This window comes from Chanodichthys erythropterus, chromosome 8 (genome assembly GCF_024489055.1).
Source record: "Chanodichthys erythropterus isolate Z2021 chromosome 8, ASM2448905v1, whole genome shotgun sequence".
NCBI lineage: Eukaryota > Metazoa > Chordata > Actinopteri > Cypriniformes > Xenocyprididae > Chanodichthys > Chanodichthys erythropterus.
Window position 1 is genome coordinate 16,906,364 of NC_090228.1, and position 18,514 is coordinate 16,924,877.

At 37.5% G+C, this 18,514-nt stretch overlaps 2 protein-coding genes across 19 annotated transcripts in view; one reads left to right on the top strand and one right to left on the bottom strand.

The window, feature by feature from the left end:
• The window catches only part of ccdc146 (coiled-coil domain containing 146), a 46,089-nt gene that overhangs the window by 24,957 nt on the left and 2,618 nt on the right, over positions 1-18,514 (top strand). For 17 of the 18 annotated variants that reach the window (XM_067392084.1, XM_067392088.1, XM_067392094.1 and 14 more), the window contains 16 exons: positions 7,653-7,945; positions 9,593-9,650; positions 10,518-10,694; positions 10,786-10,859; positions 10,946-11,173; positions 11,436-11,622; positions 12,249-12,341; positions 12,471-12,641; positions 12,755-12,843; positions 13,047-13,211; positions 14,283-14,507; positions 14,616-14,844; positions 16,682-16,792; positions 17,257-17,394; positions 17,708-17,956; positions 18,293-18,494. In XM_067392084.1, coding sequence (XP_067248185.1) covers positions 7,653-7,945; positions 9,593-9,650; positions 10,518-10,694; positions 10,786-10,859; positions 10,946-11,173; positions 11,436-11,622; positions 12,249-12,341; positions 12,471-12,641; positions 12,755-12,843; positions 13,047-13,211; positions 14,283-14,507; positions 14,616-14,844; positions 16,682-16,792; positions 17,257-17,394; positions 17,708-17,956; positions 18,293-18,493 — 2,688 coding nt within the window. In that variant the 3' untranslated portion in view covers position 18,494. Of the gene's footprint in view, positions 1-7,652; positions 7,946-9,592; positions 9,651-10,159; positions 10,240-10,517; positions 10,695-10,785; positions 10,860-10,945; positions 11,174-11,435; positions 11,623-12,248; positions 12,342-12,470; positions 12,642-12,754; positions 12,844-13,046; positions 13,212-14,282; positions 14,508-14,615; positions 14,845-16,681; positions 16,793-17,256; positions 17,395-17,707; positions 17,957-18,292; positions 18,495-18,514 lie in introns of those variants that run through there. The other variant, XM_067392102.1, reaches the window with a different exon arrangement.
• fgl2a (fibrinogen-like 2a) lies at positions 632-4,725 on the bottom strand. The gene is made up of 2 exons (XM_067392108.1): positions 4,006-4,725; positions 632-3,299 (listed from the first exon to the last, which is right to left on the bottom strand). The coding sequence occupies exons 1-2, from the start codon at positions 4,649-4,651 to the stop codon at positions 2,587-2,589; spliced, it is 1,359 nt and encodes a 452-aa protein (XP_067248209.1). The 5' UTR covers positions 4,652-4,725; the 3' UTR covers positions 632-2,586.

Here is an 18,514-nt window from a genome sequence, read left to right on the forward strand (position 1 = left end):
GTACGTTCATGCGGCCTCGTAATTCCTGTAATTACAAGATTCTAGCTTGTAAAAAGCGTTCACGTCCTCATAGAGCTCGTAATTACAGCTTGTAAGCTGGGAGTTTTCTGAAAGCTCCCAGATGTACCACGTGGCCGCTGTACCACCTGACCGCTGTTGATTGATTTATTAGGCGTTGATAGTGGTGCCATGGAAACGCATAATTCCCAGTCCAAGGACCAAAAGGACGTGAACAGCTCCGAATATGACGTCACATGTTGTCATTTCAAGATTCCGGTAAATACGAGGTGACGTGAATGCAGCTTTCCATTGCAAGAAAAGGTGTCCCCCCACCACCCCCAAAACATCTTTTTTTAAAGGGATAGTTCACCCAGAAATTAAATTCTGTCATTAATTACTCGACTTAGGAACGACTTAGTAAAGCGTGTGCACGATTTAGCTTACTATTTTTTTCCTGCATGTCATGTACGGCTCCATACAAATGTGCCACGTAAATGGTTTTGCATTGTAAAATGCAGTGATAAACAGTCATTTTTTGATATGTGCTCAACATACAGTATAGAATTAAGTACAAAAATAGGCTCAAGATGTGCTCAGCTGATGGTTGACTGTGTGTGAGAAAGCTTTGAATCAACCACAGTATTCAATTCATCGTTTGGATTAAAGTTTTATTTGTTTCATAAAAAAATATGAATGTACCTTTTAAAAGGACAAATGAGATGGTTGATATAAATTCTCCAATATATGAACAGTTTCTGAAAAGTGGGCTAATAATGATTAAACTAAATTGATTAATTTCAGACTCTTAAGAAAACAAACAAAAAAGCATTCATAAAGGTCTGCCTAGTCACACAGCAATACTTTTTAATACACTTTTAAAAAAAATCATCCCATGCTTTTAAAATAAATACTGTACATTTCCTTCTTCAATGTCACAGTTTCTTTTTAATAACCACATGGGCCTTTAGTCCATGTCTGTTTGTTTTCAGGCCATCTATCCACCTGTTTCCGCGGGGCGCTACTGTAAAAAAGAACGTGGGTACAACTTCCGGTGAGGTGGCGGAAGTAGCATATTTTGTGTTCTAATTAGCGAAGACGCTAAGTGTTTTTTGGATCATTGTTTACTTTGTAAAGTTGCAAATCTTTATGAGATGTCGTTACAGCGCTCAGGGACAACATTTCAGCTTAGTACATTTATTAGTTAATATCACAATACAATAAACAGTTTTCGTGCCCTTAATAGCCCTTTACTTTACTGACCTTCCACAAAAGTGCTGCTGCATGACTACAAGAGCATCCTGATCCTGCAATACATGAACAACCCGCTGTCTGTTCTTCGCCTATCACTGATGCTAGCACCAAAGGCTTATGATGTGATATTTCACTCCTAACGTGTCGTGCGTGCCAGAGCCAGTCGCGTTTCCACAGACATATATGCAATGCTAAAAGCTTCTTATCTTAACCATTGCGATAATAATTACACACGTTTATGGAAAATATCAAAGACTGCTTGAGGAACGTAGAAAATAATTATATGATTATAATGTTTTATCCTTCACTTCCCTGTGCCTGTTGATTCCTGACAAAAGCATACAGATTCACACACTCCGGTTAAATTGTTTAACTCATAAATCCTGTTGTCTTCTCATGAGCTCCCTCTGTTGCTCTGGCTGAAATCAGGATAGACAGAGAGATCGCACAAATGTCCTCGGATTGCAATCATCGCATAATTTAGAGGAAAATCAATAGAAATGCTCAGAAAAGTGATGTAACCATAGGATATGTTATCAATATATTTCTAAATGTTTAAGCCTTTGAATTTAAAAGCTTTAGTGGAGTTGTTTTGTGCATTCTTGTGATCGTAAATAAATGGAAGCAGGCGCAACTGAATAGGTATGCGTTTTCTTTTTATGTCAATATAAATATCAGTTAGATTTAGCATGATTGATGTGCACTCCTGACATAAATGAATAAATTACTGTTACTGTAACATTTTTTATTGTAAAACATTGTTCAAATATTGATGCTGGAATCTTAAATAGTTAAGTAAAAAACAAACGTTCGCAAGTTTCGATCGTTAAATCTTGCATGACTGTCAACTTGAATGAATGAGTGTTATGTTTACTTCGAACCGGAAGACACTCCCACTTTTGGCGCAAGGCCTCATAGGGCGTAGGAAACTTGTGGATATACAACATATATTATTAAAAATTTTAATTTTCTGTAAATGTAATGTATGTAATAATGTAGTAATCTAATTAAACACAAGATGGCAGTAGCACACACACACACACACACACACACACACACACACACACACACACACACACACACACACACACACACACACACACACACACACACACACACACACACATATGAAACCATAAATCAAAGTCCTGGTATAATTAGAATAGAAGCTGTATAGAATTCCTGTGTGCCTTGCAATGTTTGAAATGCAGAGTTTTATACATTTTGTTTTGATGCAGTTCTGTTAATGTCTGAGGACTTATGATGCATCACAAGCTATACCTTCATCAGTTATTCTTGAGGAAAAGTACCACAAATTTGTATACATCATTTTGCTTAGGGTGCATAATTCTTTGGCCTTATCATCATTTTGACATTTTTAAAAGTTTGTCTGTAGTTTGTCGGATAGTACTCAGAAGTCAGATTGTGCCACGTGCCCCAGTAGATCCCATCCCTCTTTCCTTTGTACTTTGCTTTGTAGTATTTGCCATTAAGGTTTGCTGACATGCAAGCGTCAAACCACCAGCCCGATCCGTAATACCCCCCACAGTTCCCTGAGGGGTACATGTCGTTGTCTTTGTCCGGTGTAGTGAAGAACTTCTGGTCATGGTTGAAGTGTTTGCTAAACTGCAGAGCATTTCCAGCAGTCCCAGAGTACCCACTTACAGACAGCCGATAACGAAGGAACTCATTTGACACATAGAACTGTTCATACTTGGCATACCCACGTGTGCCCTCAAAGTCTTCCATCTCAATGCGGAGGATCATATCTTTGGTCTTGGACAGCAGGTGGATTTTATCATTTCCAAGCCAGAACTCGCCTTTAAGATCACCAAAGCCCTTCTTGTAGTCCGCCCAGGTGCGGTTGAAATTTACACTGCCATTGATTCGACGCTGAAAGACAGTCCACCCACCACCGAATGCCTCCATCTCACAATACACTGCAAAGCTGCCATTTCTTGGGTCAGGGGTCACCTGGTACACCCCATTTGACCTCTGCCCCAGCATGCTGATGTCAGAGCAGTCTCTGGGAGTGATGTTTGTGAGGTCTGTGTAGAGAGAGAATTTTAAGCATGCATCAGGAACTAAATATTATATAAAACCTGCTCCTTGAGGGCCACTCTCCTGCAGAGTTTAGCTCCAACACTCCTGTCTGGAAGTTTCTAGAATTCCTAGTGAGACCTTGATCCGCTGGTTCAGGTGTTTTTAACTGGGGTTGGAGCAGGATTGGACAATCCTGTTTTAAAATGTTAAAATGTACAAAACATGTCTAAAATATAACATGTCTGACATACATGTTTTTATGTTTTTTTTCTTGTGATACTTGTGATAAAATTGTGTAGAGAACCCATAACTTTATAATTTGGTTTATTTCATCATCGTTTGATTCTGCATTCTTGCAGCAGGTTTTAATTTTTGAAGGTTGTAAAATCAAAGTCAGAAGATTTCAGTGAGGATCTGCGAAACTATTCCTGCAGAAGCTCCTGGCAGACAGCTTGCTTAATATTAAACAGAAGAAACTCCAATGCGATAGCCTCTGTTTGAAGAGGCAGCTTGAAAGCATTCCTTGAGGTTCTTTGTACTTTAAATGGTCTAAATAATTCTCTAGTTTACCCCATTTCTACATGTCCTAAATAAGTTCACAGTAATAAAATAATGTACATATATAAACTCCCCCATCAAATTAAACAATCCCCACCAGAAGAGTCACATAAAGGGGGAATTCCCCTACTTTTTTTGTCTTATTTAACTTACGTTGAGGTTGTTGTTGAACTGGACAATTTGAGGTGCAGGTGCTGCTAATTTTGTTGACAATCCCGGTGATGTTCTCAACTTTTCTGTCCACTATTGCCTCCACATTTTGCAGATTGAGGAGGTTAAGTTCCTCCAGACGTCCCTGAAGGGAGTTAATCTGCGCACGTGCATTCTTCAGGCTGTTAGACATGCGGCTCATCTTTACCTGCATGTGTTGTACAATGCTATTATCGCTGTCATTTCCATTCTGGTAGACTCTTTTGCTGGTATCCCCTCGACTCTGCTCTGCGCTGTTTGTTGGAGGGTCTCCACTGTCCTTTTGCAAGTTGAGGTCGATTTGCTGCAAGCTGCACTCCAGACAGGAGCTCTTCAACTTGTTTACTGTCTCCTTCAAGCTTTGCAGCTCCTTCATGGTCTTTTCCAGTAGTCGGAATTGTTTGGGAAGTTGTATGGTCAGCGGTGGCATTTGAATCTGGTATGGGCACTCATCCTCATCTTCACACTGCCCAGCTGGTTTTAGTCTCACCTGGGGGCAGCTGGAACTTCCATACACCCTGTCCAGAACCCCAGAAGGGCCACTACCAGAAGCTTCTACCTCCTGCCAGACCGTTATCAGCAAAGAACAGCACACGTACACCAGTTTCATTGTCTCAAATACAGTGATCCAAACTGAGAGAGAGGACAGAGGAGAACTGCCTCAAAGTGCAACAGCTTTGCCATTAATATCAGAGGAGAGAGAGAGAGAGTGTGTGGGTGGGGCAGCAGTGCATTACATAATTGTGCAGTCAACATCAACGCAGGAAGAATTTGGTGGATAATTTGGAGGACACTCACACTTTCTTTTAAAACAGCACTATGACTCATGATATTTTGTTATTTTTAACATTGATTTTAATCTAGTATATAAAGATTCAATAAGTAAGATAAACCAGATGAGCAGTTTAGTGCTGGGAAGGCAACCGACAGTGTGTTTCAATTAAATTAAATTAAATTAAATTAAATTAAATTAAATTAAATCAAAGGATTAGTTCACTTCAAAATTAAAAAGTTCCTGATAATTTACTCACCCCCATGACATCCAAGATGTTTATGTCTTTTTTCAGTCAAAAATAAATTAAGTTTGAGGAAAACATTCCAGGATTTTTCTCCATATATTGGACTTCACTGTGGTACCACGGGTTGAAGGTCCAAACTGCAGTTTCACTGCAGCTTCAAAGGGCTCTACACGATCCCAGGCGAGGAATAAGGGCCTTGTCTACAAAACGATTGTTCATTTTCTAAAAAAAAATAAAAATTTAGATACTTTTTAACCACAAATGCTCATCTTGCACTAGCTCTGCGATGCACCACACATTACATAATCACACTGGAAAGGTCACGCGTGATGTAAGCGGAAGTACCGCGGTAGGGTCATTTTCTCCTCCAACTTCAAAATCGTCTGACATCGTTGTTTTACCTTTTTTTTGTCACTTTGTAGACACTGGATCGGTACTTTTGCCTACGACATGTGTGACCTTTCCAACATGATTACGTAATGCATGCCGCATCGCAGAGCTAGTGCAAGATGAGCATTTGTGACACTTATTAAGACTTGTGACTCTGACTTCCTCGTCTGGGATCGTGTAGAGCCATTTGAAGCTGCATTGAAACTGCAATTTGGACCTTCAACCTGTTGTACCACAGTGAAGTCCACTGTATTGAGACAAATCCTGGAATGTTTTCCTCTAAAACCTTAATTTTTTTTCGACTGAAAAAAGAAAGACATAAACATCTTGGATGACATGGGGGTTGAGTAAATTATCAGGAAATTTTCATTCTGAAATGAACTAATCCTTTAAGTCAGAATCAGATTTTATTTAAAAATCTATAGCCTGACTTTCTTTTAGTTATTCTTCAGAATTTTCAAAAAAGTTTTAACTGAAAGAAAGAAAGCGAACATGAGACAACATGAGGGTGAATAAATAATGACAGAATGTTAACTTTTGAGTGAACTATTCATTTAAGATGAAACAATATTTCTTTCCATTTAGGCTATTCCTGTAAATTCTGTGGTGTTCTGCAAAACATTGTCTGTCATCATTCATTTAGTGCTGTTATGTGTTTACATTACGTAGTGCTAATGTGTTTGTATTGGCATAGGATCATGCATTGTCACAAAGCTGTATTTTACTGTAGTACTGGCTGTAATACAATCAAGCGTTGTCTTGGACTTTATTGTACCAAAGAAACTGTAGTATTTCTTTAATCTTGTGCAGATGTGCTCAGTCGTCTGCCAGAAATAGCTTTATTTCTGCTATTGAATTGGTGTTGCAATTTTCTGTAGAAATTACTCATAAGTTTGCCATCATACATATTCTCCATTATTCTTATGTTTTTCACTACTAGATCAGCACAGTGAACCGTTATCCAAACTGCCTATTGTAAAATGTGCCTCACTTCAAAGCTGGTCCTCCACATGTGTGCCTCATGATTTCCCATAAACTTCACAGTAATCAACTTTAGACTCCTGCCTTGGCTTGGTGCAGGAAGTCTCAGAATAGAATTGATATAAAATAGGAGCTGATAATGCACAAGCTGCCTCTTAAGATAAATGTCCAGCAAATGTCAATTTTTAAGAAAATTCAATTTGTGTAACATTATAATGAAAAGTCTTGAAAACACTGTGAAAATTAGATAATTAGATACCATAAAGGTGTGGTCACATTCACCAAACACTGTCAGAAAAAAGGTATGGTGCTTGTCACTGGGGCAGTACACTAAGGTAAAAAAGTGAAAAGGTATTAATATGTAATTTTAAAGTGCTACTATGTATCATTAAGGTACTATTATGTAACATTTAGGGGTATATAGCACAAAGATGTACCTTTTTACTTTTGTACCCTAGAGTACTGCCCCAGAGTCAGCGCCGTATCTTTTTGTTTATCTGAGAGCGAAGGTCATTTCAATCATTTCAATAGGAATCCATGCAATCGGTAATTTCTCGTAAAGATGAAAGATATCCACAGTGACCAACCAAAACCTGCTTGGTTTGAAAGTGAGCTGTGTGAACTGTGCTTTATGCATATATTAACAATATACAAAGGGCCTTTTTTGTCCACAAAATTTTGCCAACATTTTGAAATTGTGACAGTACAAAGATATTTTACAGTCAGTGCTTCTATCCTAGAGCCTGTTTTTCATTTGCGTATTGTCTATAAGTTAATTTAAACTTACATCATAGCAGTTAATATTAATATCAATGATTTTCAACAGTAGATGGATCCAAGCCCTGAACAGCAAGCAAAAAATCCTAAAATCTGGAAGAGATTTACTGCATATCTTGGAGCTTTCCAACCTCGTGTTCAGTTTGTTTGTCTCCACTATAAAGGAGAAAAACACACATGTTCAAACTTTCTGTTGATAACTAGAGATGCTTATGCTGAAAACTTCAACTTCAGTTCATGGTCAGATAAACAACACTCAAAGCTTAGATCCTAGCTTTCCATGCTGGAGTTCAAATGCATGACACAAATGTGGATCCACTCAAAAACACACCTGAAATGAGTCCCAGCAAATCTCCATGAACCAGTTTAGCTTTTAAATGCATTTAGGCTAATGTTTATTCGGCTGTTGGAGCACTGATAGTACTTTTTCATCTTTGTCTTCAGCTGTTCTCCATGGGAAAGGTCAGTGGGGAGAAAGTGGCTCGTCTTAGGGCCAATTTCAACCTCTTGCATGAAACTCTCAGAAGGTCTCAGGAATCAGAAATGCATCTGCTGAAGGAGGCGAAAGCCTTACGCACCACACTTGAGCAGCAGAGGCTGGAGCTGGAGAAGGCCGAGCTGTTTCCTGAAGGACCGGACACAGAGGTCAGCAGACTGAAACAGACACTTCTGCAGTACTACAACCAGCTGAAGGAGGATGAAGAAAGAGATTACCAGATGCAGTTCCAGTTTGAGTGGTAAGATGCTCTGCAGGACCACACCAAGTTGTGTGGCTCTGCTTAGGCTCCATGTAAAACATGCAGAAAAAAGAGGTATATGTATTATTGAAAACCTTCTCTGTGCATGGTGCATTTAGTCTTGCACACCAAAAGGCATTGACACAAGCCACTTTATCTGCATCTTTTTGAACACTTGCCTCATTGTGTCCAAAATCATTGTCTCACCTCCTATAAATGGAGCATGGAAAAGAACACTGTATGCTGAGTCACAGCCCACATTGCTCTCAGAGAGTGTTTTCTGACCTTTTTCTAAGTGACTTGTACAACAAACATGTGAATAACTTTGAAAAGGACAAAAGGTACTTCATCAATATTTTTAAGGAGAGGGGAAACATTGTGCCTTGAGAAAGTCTAATACCAATGCTCAAACCTCAATGCTTACATTACATTATATATTAACTGATTAAAAAAAAGCATACCTAAATAAATAAAATATTTATTACTGACCAAAAGCCCCAACTCGTAAGAGCAAATGGTTAACATTATTTTTTTAGGATTTAAGAAATGTTTCAATAAGAGAAAATAAAGTCAAAACAGCAGTGTGGAAAAATTATGGATTGGTAACAAAGTTATGTCATAGTATATAAATTACCTTTAGTTTATTCTCAATATTATTTCAAACTATCTGCAATTCTTTTGATGTAGCTGGTGGTTTTCACCAGACAAAGTGTTTCTGTTGTCTTTCTTTAATAATGAACAGTACAGTTTTTGTCTTAAGCTCACCAAGGCTGTATTTATTTGATAAAAAATGCATTCAATATAACAGTAATATTGTGAAATATTATTTCAATTTGTCTACTATTTTAATATAATAATTTTAATATTCTAATATATTTAATTATGTAATTTATACCTGTGAAGGCAAAGCTGAATTTTCAGTCTTAAGTGATTCTCGCATGATTAAGATATTTTTTCATGAATAGAAAGTTCTAAAGAACAATATTTGTGGTCCATTATTTAATTTCACTGAAATAATAACAAAACAGCAGTTTAGCAAAAAAGACTAATGGAAGACAAGGACAAGAAGAAAGTGACACTGAATGAGACCCCCTGAGACTTTGGGTGTTAGTTGGTTCACAATTTTTGTTTAACTCTTGAAGTAGTTCATCACCTGAAAACATTTGTGAACTATTGTACTATAGATATATTTTATGTATACTGTATCAATTGGTTAGTCAAGCATTCGTACTGCAGGCATATTACAGCCAGATGTAGTTTCTACACATGTGGCTATTATGTCCTGAGCGGATCCTTCATCCTTAGCCAAACTGACATGGATTCACCTTGCACAGCATGCTTTTGCTCACTGTAATCTCCTTCTTTGATGGGACAGTCCAGCTCACACTGAAAGCAGCTCTAACACTCAGCTAGAATATTTGTACATGTGACCTTAAGTTTTTACACAGCTTTATTTAAAATGTTCATTAACCCTAGCCACAAATTTATAATTGTGAAATATTTTGTGCTTACAGTAAGATTATTGTGCTTCTCAAAACACATTTTTCTCTCACATATTTGAGTTCCTTTTTGCATGAATTGCTTCACATCCTGATTTCTATGATGTGCATAAAGTTTGTTTCACAGAATTGTATTTCTCCTTTTTAGTCTTGAAGAGGAGAAGCTCTGTCTTGAAAAAGAATACCAAGACCAACCTAAACAGGCTGTAAGTATCGTTGGGCCATGATGCTTCCGGATTAATACATCATTGGGTTTTCCAGACAATTCTTGTTGTTTCACTAGGGAGACCAAATACCTAAAAAACACAAAACAAATGACTGAAATGCTTCACTAGTGAAATCCTTCTACTTCATCCAAAATTCAAGAAAGTTCATATAGAAAATCACACAAAACCTATTGTTTATATTTTATATTATATCTCTTTATACTTATTAACTAATTTCAATATCTATAAATCAGTCATACAGTATAATCATTGTCATCATAATAATCTTTGTTAAAGTAATTAAGCTGAATGTTGTACAATGTAAGAAGCAGCTGTATCTGCTTCTTTAGTGTTTAATCTGTTTCAAAATCCTGTTTATTTCCATGTAAATGGAAAACATTAAAACAAATTAATATATATATAAGTAGTGTTTTTACACTACTTTTCAAAATTTTGGGATCAGTAAGATTTTTTTTTTTTGTTTTTAAATGGATTTTTCTGAAATACAGAGCTCAGTTTAACTGCTCAGAACAAAAAAGGGACTCAAGAACAAGCATCACAAAAAAAATAACAATCATGGATCATCCAGGTAACGACACACAGTATTAATAACCAATGGTTCACAAACTTTTGAACAGGGCATTTTAATAAATTCAGCTGTTTTTTTTTTTCTTGTCGACTATATATAAACATCTTTTATGTAAAATATCTTACTCAGGACAGTACTAAATAAAAAATAACATGCATTTTGAATGATCTCTCTTATTTTGTTAAAATTATTCACATTTTCACAGATTCTGCAAGTGGTTCACATACTTTTCTTGCAACTGTATATATATACATATGTATGTCTGTGTATGTCCTCAGGAGCTAGAAAATAGGTACATGGCCATGAAGAACAGTTGTGAAGAGGTGAAGAAAGAGGTGGTTCATCTTAGACAGGAAGTGTGGACTTTAACTGAGAGCTTAGAGACTCATCAGAAAAATATAAAGAAAGAACGACATGAGCTGGAGGATTTAAAAGGTCGTGTTGAGAGCAATGAGGTTAGCAAGACCTGTTAATTACTACTGTAGGCTGGAGTATCCTGTGAACTATGGGATGTGGATTTCACATGTTAAAAATGTCTTTCACCAGGCTGAGCTGGCTCAGGTGCTCCTCATACCTGATCAGCTGGGAAAGGAGATCGACAGGGTCGCCCACAAGAAATCGTATGTGGCTTATTATAGTCAAGTTACGCAAAGCATTGGCTCTATTTGACTGAATAATCTACACTGTATCTGTTTGTGTGTGATAGGGAGCTGGAGAAGCAGGTAGCAGTAACTGAGCAACATCGTATGGAGCACATAGAGCATCAGCAGAAGGCGAATGCAAAGTGCGAGAAGGTGAAGGAGGCCAAAAAGGAGGTGGCGCGAGAACTGGAAGGCCACAAGGCTCAGCTGGTGGCTGCAGAGAACAGAAAAGATAGACTTCTCAAAGAACTGCAGATGACCAAAGAAAAAGAGGCCATCTTCATGGATCAAAGGTAATAATCTCGCAGTTTCTCACACTTTAATGGCAAATGGATTCGGATTGAAATCGGAAGGCATCCAAACTGTTTCTGAGATAAAGATCCTTCAGAAGTGCTCGTATGTAAAATATGTAATTAATGGTCCCTTTTCACATTACAAGCGGCAGTCATCATAGTTGGGTAAACGCCTGTAGCCATGAATGGGAGGCTACATCAAAGTCATCGTCTTGTGCAAAATAATAATTTTTTAAAGTAAATCTATTGTTTTGGACTACAGGGGTCTGCTGGACATCAACATGGAGCAGACTGTTGCTGAGTGCAAGTCTCTTCGTGATAAACTGGCCCGAGATACACGGCTGAAAGACAAACTTATGCAAGCCCTGAAGAGGAATGAACTGCAGCTGAAACAGGCCAGAGACGCTCTCGCTAACACTCAACAGCAGCATGAGAGGACCCAAGCTCAGGTGACCCAAAACACATCTAGTTTCTTATACGTATATACTTCTAGAAGCCCACATCTAGATACAATATTGTCACCCACCCAATTAAAAAATATATATAATGATATTAAACATCATACTGTTAGAGGGTTTTCCTGATTTTCCAGATTTTGCAACATTTGCAACAATTACTGCAGATGCAAATATTTTGTGATGTCCTGCATTTCAGAATTTCTCTGAAATCATTTTGTTCTCACGATATGCATGGAAAGACTGATGAATCATGGTCATTTTATATTAACAGGAACTATTAGTTCCTTTGGATTTTAAAGATTTCATTGTGTCAGAGATGTGGCCTGGTGTGTTTGCCTCCCCCCCCCTCTCGTGGAAGGGATTTGGGGCGACACAAGGGAGGCCCAAAGGGACATTTTAATCATAGGTATTGAGCTAATATTGAGAGCATACAATTAATACTTCTTTTAAAAATTCTTTTATTATGCAGTTTAAATGTAGTGAAGATACAAAGGTGATCTTTGAAAAACTTAACTAGCAGCGACCAGTTATAGGACCTAAGATGTACTTTTTACCTTTTAATCTATAGTCTATAGACACATCAATTGATTATTTCATATATGTTATTTTTTGCACAGAGAGAGACAGTCCCAGAAGGTGACAGCTTATTGCAGAGAAGAAGAGATCTGGAAAAGGAAGTGGAAAACCTACAACGCAGTTTGATTAGCAAGGTACTTTGCACATTATGACAAGTGGCTTGAATTTTACATAATCTATAAACTGTGGTGAGATTCAGTACAAAATGTGTGTGTGTACATTTGTATTTGTTTTCTTGCACCTGTGTGTGTGTTTGTGAGTAGCAATCTATGGCAGGGCTGAAGGTCCAGCTGGTTCAAGAGTATATGGAGCAGGAACAGGCTTTGATTAAAGAGTCCTATCGGCGTAGAGATGAGCTTCATCACCTTCATCGTCTCATACTTATCAAAGCAGATGAGAGAGAGCAAAAAAGCCGTGAGCTGCTTAAAGCACAGGTTAAGACCTTTATTTTATTTACCACCCAATCCAAAACAGTTACATCAGCATCACTGAATTTTTGGGAAAACTATTCCTTAATGCTTGGTGATTTATATGAATATTGTTGCAGCTTAAATATAAGCGTTCCAAACAAGATCTGCAAGGGAAAGGGCTGGTTATTCAAGAGCACTTGAAACAGACTCAAGAGACCCAGTCAAGGTACTTACTGGGGATTGACATGTACTGTATAGATGGGATAAAAAAACGAACTAAAACACAAGCAAAATAATTTTTTCTTTTTATTAAGTCCCTTTTTCCTATTATTCGAACAAAAAAATCACTCACTCTTTCAGATGATTTAGAATGAATACACTTTGTTAGCCTAAATGCATTCTTAAATCCAATCTTAATACCCTCACCAGGCTGGGTGTGTTTGAAAAGCTGTATGATGTCACCAAGGCCGAGCGGAACAAATACCTGAGCCTGATCCACATGTCAAACCAGAACTTGGAAGAGATGCAAAATAACCTGGCTAACCTGGAAGAAAATCTTAAGACTCTGCAGTGGACTGCTATCATCAAAGACAAGTACCGCAGCTCTCACTTTATATTCCAAGTATTTTTTTTTTTTTTTTTCCAAAATACAATCTGACAACATCACACCATAATATAACAGGTAACACTACAATAAGGTTTCATTTGTTAACATTAATTAACTACATTAGTTAACAGGAACTAACTAAGTACACTACATTAACAAACACTGTTTGGCATAACATTATGTACCTTTTTCAAGTAACGAATAAAGTAACACATTATTTTCCATAAAAAGTAACGCAATTGGTTACTTATTAGGGTGTAAGGTGTTTTTCCATTCCAACGTGCTACTTCTCCATTGTTTTTCTATGTAAACATGCGCTAGACAGACATGCAAAACCGTTGCACTCACACCTTGTGTCTTTTGCAGCGTGTTTAGTTACTTTTAAGGAGTAACGCAACATTGTAATGCATTACTACTATTACTATTATACTATTACACCTACTATTCAGCAAAATTATATAGATGAATTTATATAGATGAAATGCACTAAATTAATAATTGATGACTATAATTATTGATGACAATGGAAATAAATCAACACTGAACTGACTCAAGCTGAACAATGACGCTATTTTCCTCTAGAGCTGCTGTACATCCAAAACAAATTTTGTTGCATTATTTTCCTGTTACCACTGTAAAGTTGCTTTGAAACAATCTGTATTGTAAAAAGCACTAAATAAATAAAGGTGACTTGACTTGATTACTTTTAAAAGTAACTCTTTCTAACATTGTTAAAAAAGGTTCATAATAAATGCTGTAAAAAATATTTTATTTTCATCATTAATTCATATTAGTTAATGCATTAATTAACAATGTTAACACTTGAGACCTTATTGTAAAGGGTTACCAGATAAGGTTTAAACCAGATAAAGCAGAAATCCCATGAGAACAGATGCCTTAAGGTGTGTGAAGGTTCCCGATGCATATTTTGCAATGGTTCAAGTTTGCCACGCAGATTGACCATGATGCTCTTCATACACTGCTATACTATAGACAATAGAAATTTCAGAAATTTTACTGCACCTTAAGAGATCTTGTATTGCTTGGTTTCACTTTAGGTTGCTGCAAAAGTCCAATCTACAGCACTCTCACAGCTTAAAGCTCAGAGACCATATGAAGAATGAGATCTCACGGGTGTTAAAGATTCTGCAGGAAATGCACCAGAAACGAGGGGAGCAAAAATTGAACCTTGGCAAGCTCACATACACAATCGACATGCTGGAGCAAAACCAGTTGCATATTTGCAAGAGCTATGATGCCGCCATACAAGAACGCAACAAGCGGTGAGAGAGAGTTTAGGGAAGTTTACAGATCTATCAGGTGAATTCTTACAGTCTGGACTTGCATTTGCAACTTATCTTTGTATGTTGTATGTGTGTTTGTTTTGCCAGGGGTGTTCAGCTTGTAGAGAGAGAGCAGGAATTGTGTGTTTTCTACGAGAGACTAAATGTGCTGGTTAAAATGATTGAAAAAAGCAACCTGAAGTTACAGGACATGGAAGATGAAATCGGCAACCTGAAAATTGAGCAGAAAGAACAAGAAAGACAGAACAACCTGCAGAAGAAACAGTTGTTAATCAAACGGGCCCTTGAGGAAGAGAACATCTTATTACAGATACAGGTACCTGCAACCCAGTTCTGAAACCACTGTGCAACCTCTATCTGGAAAACAATGAGATAAATAATAATAATAATAATAATAATAATAACGTACAGAGTAACTTCTCAGAGGGTCTGCCAACTTTTGCATGAGATGGGATAATCACCCAAATATCATCACTGAGTAAACAAACACACTATACTGCAGTGGAATTTAATTAATGGTTAGATTGTATATAATATTCCAAACATTTGTTGCCCTCTAAGGTGACACACATGCTCGTAGATGTGTTCTCTTTACCATTTATAGTTCCTTCTGAGAGATACAATCTCAATGAGAATCTTCCTGATAGTTTTATACCCTTCTGTGTTTAATCAACACAGTCTCTTCATATCAACATCTACTACATTAGAGCAGACCAAATAAACACGTAAATATTAGATCTTGTTACTAGTTCTTGTCAGTGCTGTAGGGCTTTAAAGTCAGGGGTAAAAATGTCTTATGTCCCCAGACACTGCCAGTGCCAATTACAGCTGCAATGCCAAACTTACTTATAGTTTAAGGCAATATTTCTCATTACATTTACATTTATACATCTACATATCCAACACATTATGGAACACACTGGAAATACACTACAATTCAAATGTTTGGGGTCAGTAAGAATCTTTTGAAAGAAATTATTACATTTATTCAACAAAGACACATTAAATTGATCAAAAGTGACAGTAAAGACATAATGCGATTTCAACTGAAATAATAATAAGAAATGTTTCTTGAGCATCAAATCAGCATATTAGAATGATTTCAGAAGGATCATGTGACAATATTACTGTTTTTATTTTTTTGATCAAATACAAATCAATACAAATCCATTACAATTAAAATAGACTATGCAGCAAAATTTACAGAGAAAAAAACTGGTTGGAGTAGTTGTGTAACACCTCAAAATGGGAAGAAATAATAGGTAAGAAATATTTTTTCTGCGTAGGTACAGACACGCGATGACCTTTCAATTCTTACTGAATATAACAAGACGTCCTGTACTTGAACAAGTCCCTGAACAAGCAACAAGTCATCCTACTCTTCATGGAATGCCAGGGAAACTGCCAAGCAGAAACAAACGATTAAGACTCAGACCCCAAACATTGTTTTCACCGTCCCACCTTCTATTATTGTAATTCATCACCTTTCAGAAAACTAAAAGATGACCTTTAACTCCAGCCCCCTTGGCCTGTCATGGCAATATGCTGGTGTGGTGGCTCACATGTTGCTCTTCTTGGCTATAGTCTCATATAGCACTGATATCTTATATCTCTCCAAGATCAAGTCCACATTGACATCTAGCTCGATGTTTCAGTCTTAACCTGCCGTGGCCTAAGAGACGATAAAAGCTTTTGTCCTAACCACAAGTTCTAACAGCAGGCATTTTTAGATAATGATTTACACTATAAGCAAATGATTAAGACATCGATGTTCCAGTTACATTGGCTTTATTATGTTTGAAACCATTTGGCCCCCAAACTCCACCTCATGTTGACACCAGATGATTTCTCTGTCGTGACATAGCCGTAAGCCCCACAATACAGTCTGTAGTGACTGAAGAGCACAATGACACATCTGCCGCCAGCCTGACGCCGTCTAACCAGCTAAATGACTCTCAGAGGGAAACAAACACACAAATAAAAAGCCAGCTTCACTCTCTGGGGTGGCCTTACCTACAGATGATCTATATAATCAATAAATAATACATCTGTTTTCTTTATACATTCTGTACATCTGTGTAATGAGAGCTTAAGGGTTTTAAATGAGTCCAATGTTTTGATGGTGTCCTGATGGCTGTTTCTATGTGCCATAGCTGTCTGAGACAAAGGACAGACAGACTAGTCTGACTAGAAGATTGTGCAGAATAAGAAAACTTAGTGGAGAAGATCCGTCTCCTGAGGAGCTCATCAAGAAGATTGAACAGGTATAGATAAAACATTTGACATCTACATAAAGGGAAATATTTGGGTTTAATTGTTTGCTTGGCAGTTCAGTATTGGTCAAGTTCAGTGAGCACAATCAAAAATATTTATTTCTGACACCTGATTTCTTATGATATAATTCCATTATTTAATAATTATATAAATATTATGTTCAATAATTATTTCTATTCTAGACCTAGTTTGTTTTGTTTAATATTAGCATATACTTGTTTACCAATTTTATTGTTATAACATGAGACAATGCAGAATTATTTTAATTTAATTTTAATAGGTAGTAAATTCTCAATGTAATCTAATCTAACAGATTGTAAATGTTAATGAACTGATTAAATTAAAGTATCTTACATAAAATGACTACACAGAGTGTATTTTATATGGTTAGAAAATTATGCAGTCATATACAGTAGGTAAAACATTTTTCTCGCTGGTGTGTGTCTGTGTTTAGTTCGAGGTGCAGCTGGCAGATAAAGAGGCTCAGCTTTTGGAAATGGAGCTTGTGTATGAGCAGGTTACACGCCTTTCCCAGCGCATCCAAATCAAAGCTGAGAACGGTAAAGAAGACACGCTGCATCTAGCTAAGAAAGTAAGTTCATAGACACATTTACTCTAACACACAGCGCAGCAACATGGTTGGTTTAGATCAGTCCTAGACTAGTTTTGCTTCAGGACCCAGAATTTACAATGGACATCAAGTGGTGACCAACAATAAAAAACACCTGATGCCTCAACACCCTGCAGACCTCATTATCTCCAAAAAACATCAGATGCCCACATTGATGAAACATCGCAAGCTCTCTTGCTTTCTAACCAATCCTGCTTAACTAAATGTCAAGCATGTACTGTGTTCGTGTAAACACATGTAACCAGTAGTTTTATTAAACTATTTTGTGTTTTAGGTGAATGAGCTGCAGGCTCAGATCAGGGAACGCACTAGTAAAATGATGGCAGTGGTAGCAGAGCTGTCCATGCGGCAGGCAGAGTGTATGACCCTGCAGCAGGAGATGAAAGAAAAGGAACTACAGCTGGACTTGTGTCAGAGGCGTGTGGAGCAGGGCCTGCCCCCCTCAGACAACATAGAAAACGAGTGGCTGCGTTACCTTCGAGATCAGCACAGACGGCAGGCAGATGCAGAGAAAAAAGCCAGGGTAAGCCTCCAAATGCCATCAAACAGATGCAATACACAGTAAACACACACTACAGGCACAAATGACTCAAATCTTATAGTAAGCGTTATCATGAGATTTGCCCTCATATAAACTTCTCGGTCATGATTGGTTTATGTAAATTCACCCTATACCGTTATCCGGGCAATAGTGTCGGATCAGGTCTGTGCTACAGCACTGATGTCTCCGTTTCTGATAAACCTTCAAATGATAGCTAAATCACACTTAAATTGAAATATTTAGGTAAATATTTAAACCACAGGGCTATTAACATAATGTTTGTGTGATACGAACCTTTTCTGTGTTTATGTTTGTTAGATGGCTGAGGAAGACGAGTGGAACCAGCTTCCAAATGGTGTTTACACCACAGCTGAGCTTCGACCCAATGCTTACATCCCCACTGATGATCCTTTGCCAGTGCCAAAACACTATGGAGCCCTGGCCCCCTTTAAACCTACTGAACCTGGTGCCAACATTCGACACATCCGCAAACCAAAATTCAAACCTATTGAGATCTAGCGTGAGTCTGACCTACTAACT

Coding starts and splice junctions, on each gene's coding strand:
- fgl2a (XM_067392108.1), bottom strand. CDS start 4,651: ATGAAACTGGTGTACGTGTGCTGTTCTTTGCTGATAACGGTCTGGCAG. Junction 3,300..4,005: donor AGTTCAACAACAACCTCAAC/GTAAGTTAAATA, acceptor CTCTCTACACAG/ACCTCACAAACATCACTCCC.